General features: G+C 40.3%; 1 protein-coding gene across 4 annotated transcripts in view; it reads left to right on the top strand.

The window, feature by feature from the left end:
- The window catches only part of cdk8 (cyclin dependent kinase 8), a 31,733-nt gene extending 17,744 nt beyond the window's left edge, over window positions 1-13,989 (top strand). For 2 of the 4 annotated variants that reach the window (XM_062021857.1, XM_062021856.1), the window contains 6 exons: window positions 4,662-4,731; window positions 5,656-5,728; window positions 9,910-10,007; window positions 10,067-10,154; window positions 10,227-10,385; window positions 13,541-13,988. In XM_062021857.1, the coding sequence (XP_061877841.1) occupies window positions 4,662-4,731; window positions 5,656-5,728; window positions 9,910-10,007; window positions 10,067-10,154; window positions 10,227-10,385; window positions 13,541-13,666 (614 nt within the window). In that variant the 3' untranslated portion in view covers window positions 13,667-13,988. Of the gene's footprint in view, window positions 1-4,661; window positions 4,732-5,655; window positions 5,729-9,909; window positions 10,008-10,066; window positions 10,155-10,226; window positions 10,386-13,540 lie in introns of all 4 variants that reach the window. The other 2 variants (XM_062021859.1, XM_062021860.1) reach the window with 2 other exon arrangements.
- Window positions 13,990-14,098: the final 109 nt, after the last annotated feature.

Below are 14,098 nucleotides of genomic sequence, written 5' to 3'. Positions count from 1 at the left end.
TCCCTCAGCAGAAAGGAAATGTCAACACAAACATGGAAAACAAACAACGTCAACAAAATAGTCAAATCACATTGAACACTTAACAATAAGCTCATGTAAGAAATGCTTCATAAAGTGTAAGAAAATAGTGCAAAGTGGGAAAATGTAAACAGAGAAACCTTAGAAGAACTATTTTCTGCAGATTTAATGGCAGGAAATAACGTCTGTGTAACATGAATTTGCCCTGTTAGTCTTATTTAACTATGGAAAGGAATTTTTGTTATGCAGTAATTGTTTAAATATAATTAGCATATCGGTCGATATTGATCACTATTGACGTTTTTTTATGACCTATGGAAAATATATTTGATTATAAATGTAACTTCCTGTGATTGTAATCCCTCAGCTATCAAGGCAGAAAGGAAATGTCAACACAAACATGAAAACACTCCAACAATGTCAACAAAATAGTCAAATCACATTGAACACTTAACAATAAGATCTTAAAAATAAGGAATATGTAAGAAATGCTTCATAAAGTGTAAGAAAATAGTGCAAAGTGTGAAAATGTAAACATAGAGAAGAACTATCTTCTGCAGGTTTGGTGGCAGGAAGTTACAGCTGTGCTCTAAAGGGTAGGGGTGGGAGCAGTTCCCAGTGTATCAATTCCTTGGAATCGCTTGCCATTTTTTCTAAGAGTTCCGTGCGCAGTGATGTCAGACATCATCATGGCGGCAAAGTATTTTTACAAGAAAAGATGGCCACAGCCTATGTGGTCTAGAGGAGGACATAGGAGCAATCTGCTGAACTATAAATGCAGCAGCAGTAACATGTTACCTGTTCAGTGGGAAGAAAAGATGAGCATGAGGAGAGACAGATGGTGACTGGCTCCCAGGTGGGCCGCTAGACCGACTAAGTTTGTGGTCAAAAGCTTGCACCCGTTTACCACAGTGCTCCATAGTACCACAGTACTCAACACAATTCTCCTTTCTGGTCTCTTTCTTTTCAAATAACAACCAAATGGGTAAGCAGAATAAAAGTGGAATCAGAAGCAGTTTCCATCCCTACTAAAGGGTAAGGTGGTGTGGTGTGGTGTGGTGTTGCATCATTTACAGACCACTTTGGTCTGACTACAGTCCCTTTGGAAAGGTCTAGAAACTGCTCAGGTGACTTTCCCTCTTTTATCCACAATTTCTTCATTTGGACTTTGTCTTCTCACTCCATGCAAAGAATCAAGCAAAAGAATGAAAGCCGAGTGAAAGTGTTCACTAGGAGGGAATGTAGCTGCTGTGGAACATTTGACAGTTAAAGGGGACAGCAGTTTAGCAGGAGGTCCCAATCAAGTCTTTTAAGCAGAGGATGCAAACATGTAGAAACCTCAGAAGAGCTATTTTCTGCAGGTTTATTTGCAGGAAGTTACAGCTGTGCTCTAAAGGGTGGGCCAATATTGACTAAGTCAATGAACCGAGGATACATGCAAATGAAAGTCAGTGCCATGTGCACACTTTGCATGGCTGTACTGTCGCAGAATGAAAGATGATCTGGTCCTCGTGGAGTGTCTGACATGCTAGCATCACACACTGCAACTAGTTAGCATGTAGCCGCTAACATGACAAAATGTCAGCGCACCAATGTGGGGTTTTTTTGATTGATTGAGACTTTTATTAGTAGGTTGCACAGTGAAGTACATATTCCGTACAATTGACCACTAAATGGTAACACCCGAATAAGTTTTTCAACTTGTTTAAGTCGGGGTCCACTTAAATTGATTCATGATACAGATATATACTATCATATATACTATCATCATAATACAGTCATCACACAAGATAATCACATTGAATTATTTACATTATTTACAATCAGGGGTGTGGAGGGAGGGGGGGGAATATTTCTTTTGAAACAAGATGAGCCTATCAACAACACCCAGGACTCAGTTTGCAACACAACCACCCCGCAGTGAACACGTCTTCCTCACTCAAAATCTGCTTTTTTGTCTGTTTTTTCTTCTAACCCAGTCATGTGCTAGCTTCTTCACCTTAGCATGCTAGTATGCTAACATTAGCATGGCAACTTTTCCAGCTAATTTTACACTATTTTCCTATTGAATACTCCTTGCAGCCGGGTTACATGATATATATATATATATATATATATATAACTTGGAATGTGCAAGCATGCTAGCACTCTAACATTAAAGTGCTAATTTGTTTGCAAATTTTACACTATTTTCTCTAATTCCGCAGCCATACACCTTACAGTCATACAACTTGGAATGTGACACTTGTTAACTGTTAGCATGCTAGCACGCTAACATTAAAATGCTAACTTTTTTTTTTCTTTCTAAAATGTACACTTTTTTCTCTAATTCCTCAGCCATACACCTTACAGTCATATAACCTGGTATTTGAAACATGCTAAAACGCTAACATTAAAATGCTAACTTTTTTTTTTCTTTCTAAAATTTACACTTTTTTCTCTAATTCCTCAGCCATACTTATACCTTACAGTCATATAACCTGGTATTTGAAACATGCTAAAACGCTAACATTTTCATCTAATTTTACACTATTTTCCTATTTTCTACACCTTACAGCCGGGTTACATGATATGTGAGACATGCAAACTGTTAGCATGCCATTGTTAGCACACATGCTAAGAGTTAGCATTTTAATGTGCGCATGCTAACGTTTTAGGCTAGCTCTGCAGCTCATTTTGTACAGTTACACCTAAAACTCACGGATTCAGACACTCGGCACCATCTTCAAACTCTGGCGGCTTCCGACGACCCCCGGCCATAGGTCCAGGGCACAGATAGCAGGCCCATCAAAATTTCCAGGGGAATTTTCTAGTTCTTCTTCTTCTTCTTCTTCCTCTCCAGATTTTGGCTCGCTCTACCTTCCACATTTTTCATCCAATTCAAACAGTTCAGCCTATTCGGGAATCGCGGGCTTTCCCTGGACAAATTCCAAAAATATCCAGATTTCCCAGAATTCCAGGTTTTCCTGGAATTTTTTCCCATTCAAATAGGAATTGGCCATTTTCCCCCATTTCACCATTTGAAACCTATTCAAAGCATTCCACCTTCAACACATTCCACTCACCCTGGTCCTTCAAATGATCATGTTTCCCACTTCCAAACAATTCCAGGAATTCCGAGAATTCCCGTTTTTTCAAACCCTTTTTTTCAAAGCCTTTTTTCTGTCGACTACTCCTTCCACATTTTTTAACCCTTCCACCGTCAAAACATTCCTCTTAATCAGGACAAAAAAACAAAGTTCTTTTCGCCACCGATTTGAAAAATTCCAACACCAAGCATCATTCACATTTTTTTACATTTTCCAAAAAATTCCCGCTTTTCCCGAAATTCTCTAATTTCCATGAAATGTCCCATTGAAAACAATGGGACATTTTTCAAAGTTCTACAACTCTGACATGTTTTATCCGATTCAAACCGTTCCAACTTCAAAATATTCAGCCTATTCAGGAATTGCCCGTGCAACAATTCTAAAAAATAATTCCTGGACTTCCCCCAATTCCCAGTCTTTGAGGACATTTCCCCCATTCAAAATGAATTGTACATTTTTCAAACTTCCACATTTTTCAAAGCATTCCACCTTCAACACTTTCAACTCATCCTGGAAATTCAAACAACCATTTTTCCACATTCAACAAATTTCCAGGAATTCCTGTTTTTTGTCTGACCTCATTTCCAATCTTTTTTAGTGCGATGCCTCCTTTCCAACATCAACACACTCCACTCATCTTGGACATTCAAACTATCCATCCATCCGTTTCCTACCGCTTGTCCTTTTCAGGGTCAAACCTAACACTTTCCCAAGTTCCAAACCAATTTCTGTTTTTCCTGGAAATTCAAACTCTATAACTTTCAAACTGTTCTTCCATTCCTATTACATTCTGTCAGCATTTCACTTTGACTTCAGCATTGCAGCATTCACACGCTATTCCTTCAGGAATGGCCTCTTCTAGTTATTATTCAAGTGCAAAATGTTATTGTTGGTTTGATTCAACATTTCAAAGTTTTCATTGCAATAAGAAGGTTAAAAGACAACTTTATTGCATGTGAAAGGCTATTATGTAATGGTTCATTTGGTCTCGTGTGCAGGTCAACATTTGTTATGGGCCCAGCCCTACGGCCATACTTCCACTTTCTTCCCACCACAAAAATGAATTGAAGGCATTTTTATTGCTAATGATTCCATGTCTATCAGGCTATTTATTGAGGTGGTTTATGGCCGTTGAGAGGCGGATCCTTGGCCTGCTCTGTGAGCTCACAGCATTTCCTTATTGTTGTTCCTCCATCTTCTCCTCTCCTGTTGCGTAATCCCCGAGTCCGCATGAAGCTGTCTCAGTCTTGTTGTTCCTCCATCTTCTCCTCTCCTGTTGCGTAATCCCCGAGTCCACATGAAGCTGTCTCAGTCTTGTTGTTCCTCCATCTTCTCCTCTCCTGTTGCGTAATCCCCGAGTCCGCATGAAGCTGTCTCAGTCTTGTTGTTCCTCCATCTTCTCCTCTCCTGTTGCGTAATCCCCGAGTCCGCATGAAGCTGTCTCAGTCTTGTTGTTCCTCCATCTTCTCCTCTCCTGTTGCGTAATCCCCGAGTCCGCATGAAGCCTTGAGTGGTGCCACTTAGTGAGGAGATGCTCTTGCTGTCACCCTGCAGATAAAGACTGGGAGGACATCAAGAAGATGCCGGAACACTCCACGCTGATGAAAGACTTCAGGAGGAACACGTGAGTTGTGCACCAGTGCTGCTAGAGTCCAGTCTCTGAGTACACCAGTGCTGCTAGAGTCCAGTCTCTGAGTACACCAGTGCTGCTAGAGTCCAGTCTCTGAGTACACCAGTGCTGCAAGAGTCCAGTCTCTGAGTACACCAGTGCTGCTAGAGTCCAGTCTCTGAGTACACAAGTGCTGCTAGAGTCCAGTCTCTGAGTACACCAGTGCTGCTAGAGTCCAGTCTCTGAGTACACAAGTGCTGCTAGAGTCCAGTCTCTGAGTACACCAGTGCTGCTAGAGTCCAGTCTCTGAGTACACCAGTGCTGCAAGAGTCCAGTCTCTGAGTACACAAGTGCTGCTAGAGTCCAGTCTCTGAGTACACAAGTGCTGCTAGAGTCCAGTCTCTGAGTACACAAGTGCTGCAAGAGTCCAGTCTCTGAGTACACAAGTGCTGCAAGAGTCCAGTCTCTGAGTACACCAGTGCTGCTAGAGTCCAGTCTCTGAGTACACCAGTGCTGCTAGAGTCCAGTCTCTGAGTACACCAGTGCTGCAAGAGTCCAGTCTCTGAGTACACCAGTGCTGCTAGAGTCCAGTCTCTGAGTACACCAGTGCTGCTAGAGTCCAGTCTCTGAGTACACCAGTGCTGCTAGAGTCCAGTCTCTGAGTACACCAGTGCTGCAAGAGTCCAGTCTCTGAGTACACCAGTGCTGCTAGAGTCCAGTCTCTGAGTACACCAGTGCTGCAAGAGTCCAGTCTCTGAGTACACCAGTGCTGCTAGAGTCCAGTCTCTGAGTACACCAGTGCTGCTAGAGTCCAGTCTCTGAGTACACCAGTGCTGCTAGAGTCCAGTCTCTGAGTACACCAGTGCTGCTAGAGTCCAGTCTCTGAGTACACCAGTGCTGCTAGAGTCCAGTCTCTGAGTACACCGCTGCTGCTTTCAGGTACACCAACTGCAGCCTGGTCAAGTACATGGAGAAACACAAAGTCAAGCCGGACAGCAAAGCCTTCCATTTGGTGAGTGCCTGCTAGGGGTGTGCTACAATGGACTTGGTCTAGAGACCATCTTTTTACTGGCACTTTCTTTATTAGAAGTCCAGCATCTTTTTGTGGTGTGTAGACTGTACTCGTGTTTAGACCACCGTGGCTCCATGTCCGCCATGACCAGCGAGCCCATTTCAACTTTTTATGGTCAAGGCAAGTGTTGCCTTAAAGGAGGGCTCATATTTTAGAACACCAAGGCAAATATATATATGTATATATATATATATATATATATATATATATATATATATATATATATTTATATATATTAGGGATGTCCGATAATGGCTTTTTGCCGATATCCGATATTCCAATATTGTCCAACTCTTTAATTACAGATACCGATATCAAGCGATATATGCACTCATGGAATTAACACATTATTATGCCTAATTTGGACAACCATGTATGGTGAAGATAAGGTACTTTTTAAAAAATAAAATAAAATAAGATAACTAAATTAAAAACATTTTCTTGAATAAAAAAGAAAGTACAACAATATAAAAACAGTTACATAGAAACTAGTAATTAATGAAAATGAGTAAAATGAAGTGTTAAAGGTTAGTACTATTAGTGGAGCAGCATGTGTGCTTACGGACTGTATCCCTTGCAGACTGTATTGATATATATTGATATATAATGTAGGAAGCACAGACTGTATCCCTTGCAGACTGTATTGATATATATTGATATATAATGTAGGAAGCAGAATATTAATAACAGAAAGAAATGGGGGGAGGGAGGTTTTTTGGGTTGGTGCACTAATTGTAAGTGTATCTTGTGTTTTTTATGTGGATTTAATAAAAAAAAACAAAAAAACGATACAGATAATTAAAAAAAACGATACCGATAATTTCCTTTATTACCATTTAACGCATTTATCGGCCGACATCCCTAATATATATATATATATATATATATATATATATATATATATATATATATATATATATATATATATACATTAGTGTTCATGTATGAGATCTAGGGTTGCCAATTATGGCCACAGTAATAATTAAGATTATTGTTATCAATATTGAAATCCTGATGAGTGATTGTTGGGTAAAGCAATGTTGGGGTGTGAAGGTAATGCCATCATGTACTTTGTAATGTCTAATAAAAAGACTAAAGATAGACATTATCCATACATCTAAAGGCAAATATTCTTTTTTTTATTCTTGAATAATATGAACTTGTCAGCTTTTTGTCCTTACATGATGCTTTATCTCTATTTTTACATTTTGATAGAGGGAGTTTTTTTAATGATTTATTTAAGTGATGTACATGTATTATGTGGGCTCTGTACCGAGGATGTGGTTGTGGCTTGTGCAGCCCTTTGAGACACTTGTGATTTAGGGCTATATAGATAAACATTGATTGATGTACATGTAGAGGATGTATTGGGACAGATCCATTAAGAGTTTGAGCAGAAATATGTTGTATAGGAATGAACTATACACAATAACACGTTAACAAAATGATGTGTCACATGAATGGTTTTCTTTGTGACATGAAAAAAAACACAAGTAATGTAAAAAAAACCCGGTGTTTACTTTTTGATATCAAAATAAAACACAAAGCAGTTTGGCTAATGAAGATGAAGTCTAATAAACAGTGACACCTCTCACATCGAATACACAATCTTCACAGCCTGCGTTCAATTGGATTAGATGACAAAACATTTGATCTAGTACTGATGGTATTTGAACACTGATACAGTTAAATAAAGGAGGAGTCAACAAAGTACAGACTTTATAAACAAGTTGTGACAACACATCACCTGCTGCATGTTTCCTCACATCATTAACTCTCAGTCACAGCAGCTGATGGACGCCGTATTGAGAAAATGAAATAGTTTTCTGTATACTTTTAGTGTGGGGACTATATTGTCCACACCTGTCTCCATCTAAACACAGCAGTGTCTCTTAAACACACAGCGGGAAGCGAGGGAAAATGAGGTTAAAACAAGCGCTTGGCTCCGTTTACTCAGAGGGGAAATCTCCACAGCAAAGTCCGTGTAGTTAGTCCGCCATGATTATCAAGCCAAACGACGCTAGTGTGCATGTGCCTGACTTCCTGTTGCCTAAAATGCATTAATAAATGACGTGTTTTTGCTCATTAAAAAAGTAGACGTATTACTAACCATCTGGAATATTATTGCCAATTATCATTTTACCGTTTATTGTTACATCTCTCGTCCAATAACAAGTAAAAAGTCATCTGTTACATCTCTCGTCCATTGACAAGTAAAAAGTCATCTGTTACATCTCTCGTCCATTAACAAGTAAAAAGTCATCTGTTACATCTCTCGTCCATTAACAAGTAAAAAGTCATCTGTTACATCTCTCGTCCATTGACAAGTAAAAAGTCATCTGTTACATCTCTCGTCCATTAACAAGTAAAAAGTCATCTGTTACATCTCTCGTCCAATAACAAGTAAAAAAGTCATCTGTTACATCTCTCGTCCATTGACAAGTAAAAAGTCATCTGTTACATCTCTCGTCCATTAACAAGTAAAAAGTCATCTGTTACATCTCTCGTCCATTGACAAGTAAAAAGTCCTCTGTTACATCTCTCGTCCATTAACAAGTAAAAAGTCATCTGTTACATCTCTCGTCCATTGACAAGTAAAAAGTCATCTGTTACATCTCTCGTCCATTGACAAGTAAAAAGTCATCTGTTACATCTCTCGTCCATTGACAAGTAAAAAGTCATCTGTTACATCTCTCGTCCATTGACAAGTAAAAAGTCATCTGTTACATCTCTCGTCCAATAACAAGTAAAAAGTCATCTGTTACATCTCTCGTCCATTAACAAGTAAAAAGTCATCTGTTACATCTCTCGTCCATTGACAAGTAAAAAGTCATCTGTTACATCTCTCGTCCAATAACAAGTAAAAAAGTCAAAGTCTTCTTTGGTCAACAGTGTTGATACTGTACCCACCTGCTGTCTCACTGATGCTCGTTGTTGCCATGATGGATGAGTGTTGTGTGTCTGAGTGAAGGATGGAGACACTACCTGTTGGACTGAGGCCTGTAGCTGGCATCAGATTGGCAGTAAAAGTTAAAAAGTGTTGAGTGTCTGTGAGTGAAGGATGGAGACACTAACTGTTGGACTGAGGCCTGTAGCTGGCATCAGATTGGCAGTAAAAGTTAAAAAGTGTTGAGTGTCTGTGAGTGAAGGATGGAGACACTAACTGTTGGACTGAGGCCTGTAGCTGGCATCAGATTGGCAGTAAAAGTTAAAAAGTGTTGAGTGTCTGTGAGTGAAGGATGGAGACACTAACTGTTGGACTGAGGCCTGTAGCTGGCATCAGATTGGCAGTAAAAGTTAAAAAGTGTTGAGTGTCTGTGAGTGAAGGATGGAGACACTAACTGTTGGACTGAGGCCTGTAGCTGGCATCAGATTGGCAGTAAAAGTTAAAAAGTGTTGAGTGTCTGTGAGTGAAGGATGGAGACACTAACTGTTGGACTGAGGCCTGTAGCTGGCATCAGATTGGCAGTAAAAGTTAAAAAGTGTTGAGTGTCTGTGAGTGAAGGATGGAGACACTAACTGTTGGACTGAGGCCTGTAGCTGGCATCAGATTGGCAGTAAAAGTTAAAAAGTGTTGAGTGTCTGTGAGTGAAGGATGGAGACACTAACTGTTGGACTGAGGCCTGTAGCTGGCATCAGATTGGCAGTAAAAGTTAAAAAGTGTTGAGTGTCTGTGAGTGAAGGATGGAGACACTACCTGTTGGACTGAGGCCTGTAGCTGGCATCAGATTGGCAGTAAAAGTTAAAAAGTGTTGAGTGTCTGTGAGTGAAGGATGGAGACACTACCTGTTGGACTGAGGCCTGTAGCTGGCATCAGATTGGCAGTAAAAGTTAAAAAGTGTTGTGTGTCTGTGAGTGAAGGATGGAGACACTAACTGTTGGACTGAGGCCTGTAGCTGGCATCAGATTGGCAGTAAAAGTTAAAAAGTGTTGTGTGTCTGAGTGAAGGATGGAGACACTAACTGTTGGACTGAGGCCTGTAGCTGGCATCAGATTGGCAGTAAAAGTTAAAAAGAGCGTGGGAGGCCACATTACACCATATGACTTGAATTTGTTTCCACGTAAAAATGTTTCTTTCATGTTGGCTGTCTTTGAATGGAAGTTGATGCTTTGATTGACAGCTGCAGAAGCTGCTGACCATGGACCCCATTCGTAGAATCACGTCGGAGCAGGCCATGCAGGACCCCTACTTCTTGGAGGAGCCGCTGCCCACCTCAGAGTAAGCCCCTTTCCTCAGCCTCTGTGGTCCCACTCGGACGCCTGACCTTGTCCCTGCAGTGTGTTTGCAGGCTGCCAGATTCCTTACCCCAAGAGGGAGTTCCTGACGGAGGAGGAGCCTGAGGACAAGGCAGACAAAGTAAGACAGGAATGTACCTCTTCCAATGGCTGAGTCTGGCTGGGCGTGGCAAATAATTGCCTTTGTTGTGACCTCGTGCAGAAGAACCAGCAGCAGCAGCAAGGTAACAACCACACCAACGGGGCGGGGCACACGGGCAACCCCGACAACAGCCACGCCCAGGGCCCGCCTCTGAAGAAGGTGCGCGTGGTCCCGCCCACCACTACCTCAGGTGGCCTCATCATGACCTCAGACTACCAGGTAGTGTGGCTCTTCCTCTTCAAATCATGCTGTTTACCTGGAAGGAGACATGATTTCTATTTCAACTTTCACAATGATTCATGCTTTATTTATGTTTGAGACGCACATTGGTCTACTTCCATGTGGTCTAAATGTTCCACACATCTATTTACGTGCCTCCACTTCAACAGCGTCTTCTGCCCATCAGCCATGTTGTCGTTTTTATCTTCCATAACGTGTCTACCACTTAGAACTATACACAACTTTGTATTAGATATGTTGTCGTTTTTATCTTCCATAACGTGTCTACCACTTAGAACTATACACGACTTTGTATTAGAAATGTTGTCGTTTTTATCTTCCATAACGTGTCTACTACTTAGAACTATACACAACTTTGTATTAGATATGTTGTCGTTTTTATCTTCCATAACGTGTCTACCACTTAGAACTATACACTACTTTGTATTAGATATGTTGTCGTTTTTATCTTCCATAACGTGTCTACCACTTAGAACTATACACTACTTTGTATTAGATATGTTGTCGTTTTTATCTTCCATAACGTGTCTACCACTTAGAACTATACACAACTTTGTATTAGATATGTTGTCGTTTTTATCTTCCATAACGTGTCTACCACTTAGAACTATACACTACTTTGTATTAGATATGTTGTCGTTTTTATCTTCCATAACGTGTCTACCACTTAGAACTATACACTACTTTGTATTAGATATGTTGTCGTTTTTATCTTCCATAACGTGTCTACCACTTAGAACTATACACAACTTTGTATTAGAAATGTTGTCGTTTTTATCTTCCATAACGTGTCTACCACTTAGAACTATACACTACTTTGTATTAGAAATGGCCACAGGGAGGATGCATGTGCATGTACGAGCCCAGGGGTCGGCAACCCAAAATGTTGAAAGAGACAAAAATACAAAAAAGTAATCTGTCTGGAACCACAAAATGATTAAAAGTCTTATATAAGTGTTATAATGACGACAACACAAGATGTAAGTGTCTATATTAGCCTACTATCAAAATGACTTTAAAAGTCTTATATAAGTGTTATAATGACGACAACACATGATGTAAGTGTCTATATTAGCTATATTAGCCTACTATCAAAATGACTTTAAAAGTCTTATATAAGTGTTATAATGAAGACAACACATGATGTAAGTGTCTATATTAGCTATATTAGCCTACTATCAAAATGACTTTAAAAGTCTTATATAAGTGTTATAATGAAGACAACACATGATGTAAGTGTCTATATTAGCTACATTAGCCTACTATCATAATGACTTTAAAAGTCTTATATAAGTGTTATAATGAAGACAACACGTGATGTAAGTGTCCATATTAGCCTACTATCAAAATGACTTTAAAAGTCTTATATAAGTGTTATAATGACGACAACACATGGTGTAAGTGTCTATATTAGCTATATTAGCCTACTATCAAAATGACTTTAAAAGTCTTATATAAGTGTTATAATGAAGACAACACGTGATGTAAGTGTCCATATTAGCCTACTATCAAAATGACTTTAAAAGTCTTATATAAGTGTTATAATGAAGACAACACATGATGTAAGTGTCTATATTAGCTATATTAGCCTACTATCAAAATGACTTTAAAAGTCTTATATAAGTGTTATAATGAAGACAACACATGGTGTAAGTGTCTATATTAGCTATATTAGCCTACTATCAAAATGACTTTAAAAGTCTTATATAAGTGTTATAATGAAGACAACACATGGTGTAAGTGTCTATATTAGCTTTAGTAGCCTACTATCAAAATGACTATGTGTTGCAGGATGACTCAAATCTTTGATGTGTGTGTCCAAGTTAAAGGAAATGTCTTCTTCTAATGGATTTATTATAATCTTTGCAAGCTGGGTAAAGTTTGCTGTGGTCTGGAACAACATAGTAACGTTTGCTGTGGTCTGGAACAACATGGTAACGTTTGCTGTGGTCTGGAACAACATGATAATGTTTGCTGTGGTCTGGAACAACATAGTAACATTTGCTGTGGTCTGGAACAACATGGTAATGTTTGTTGTGGTCTGGAACAACATGATAATGTTTGCTGTGGTCTGGAACAACATGGTAACATTTGCTGTGGTCTGGAACAACATGGTAACATTTGTTGTGGTCTGGAACAACATGATAATGTTTGCTGTGGTCTGGAACAACATGGTAACGTTTGCTGTGGTCTGGAACAACATGGTAACGTTTGCTGTGGTCTGGAACAACATAGTAACATTTGCTGTGGTCTGGAACAACATGGTAATGTTTGTTGTGGTCTGGAACAACATGATAATGTTTGTTGTGGTCTGGAACAACATGGTAACGTTTGCTGTGGTCTGGAACAACATGTTAACGTTTGCTGTGGTCTGGAACAACATGGTAACATTTGCTGTGGTCTGGAACAACATGGTAACGTTTGCTGTGGTCTGGAACAACATGATAATGTTTGCTGTGGTCTGGAACAACATGGTAACATTTGCTGTGGTCTGGAACAACATGGTAACGTTTGCTGTGGTCTGGAACAACATGGTAATGTTTGCTGTGGTCTGGAACAACATGTGACAGAAATGCAGGTAATGTAACATCCAGATAATGTGTCATGAGACATGCAAATATAAATTCAATAAACAGAGGACATAAGTAAATCATTGATGCAATATGTACATACAGCTAGCCTCAATAGCATGTTAGCATATATTAGCTTGCAGTCATGCAGTGACCAAATGTGTCTGAATAGCACTCCGCACAAGTCAATAATATCAACAAAGATCCCCTTTGTGCATTCAGGCACAGTATAAAAGGTTTGGTGGACAAAATGAGACAAAGAAGGAGTGACATAAAACATGTGACATAAAGAGTTGCCGACCCCGTACTAGCTAGTCTGTTTGACGACAATGGCGGAGTTGTGCAAAGCACTTTGGGTAAATGTGTAGCATATATGGAGAAGACCTGACAAATGGTGCACCTTCCAATCATCTGGTTAGGGGGAAGAATGAAGGAAGACAAGATTGTTTGATAAATAACATTTTGGGGACTTTTGCAGATCCTGAGTGGACCAAAAGAGGTCCCAGCAGTTGTTTAGTCCAGCCAACAAATGCATGAGGAGACTAATAATTGTGATGTGTGCAGCGCTCCAATCCACACGCTGCCTACCAGAACCCCGGACCCAGCACCTCACTGCCCCAAAGCAGCATGGGATACTCCTCTACCTCCCAGCAGCCGCCGCAGTATTCCCACCAGACACACCGCTACTGAAGATGGCCGCCCAGACCACGTGACTGTTGAAGGACGCCCCAGCACCAGCGCCCCCTGCTGCTTCAACTTGGACCCAGGAGTCCTCTGGTCCACGCAGGAGCCCACTGAACACGCTGCTACTTCCACGTCCTCTCTGTGTGGCCCCAGCTGAGGTGCAGTGAAGCATGCTGGGACACGGCTGTGGTGTGGACAATTCATTTCATCCCTTTTCATGGCCTCTTGTGCCATGGGCCGGCCTTATGGAGATGGGATGGTACTGCATTGTAGGGACATATTTTACACGGAATAAAAGTGCAAACTGTCTGTTGTCAGCGTGTGTGAGCAACAAACTAAGTCCATGCAGGACTGCTACGTCTACAAACCCCGTTTCCAGATGAGTTGGTAAATGGTGTTAGATGTAAATATAAACAGAATACAATGATCCTTTTCAAG

Source organism: Entelurus aequoreus, linkage group LG15 (assembly GCF_033978785.1).
Source record: "Entelurus aequoreus isolate RoL-2023_Sb linkage group LG15, RoL_Eaeq_v1.1, whole genome shotgun sequence".
Classification (NCBI taxonomy): domain Eukaryota; kingdom Metazoa; phylum Chordata; class Actinopteri; order Syngnathiformes; family Syngnathidae; genus Entelurus; species Entelurus aequoreus.
Note: the sequence above shows the minus strand (reverse complement) of the source record. Positions and strands in the feature narration are given on the sequence as shown.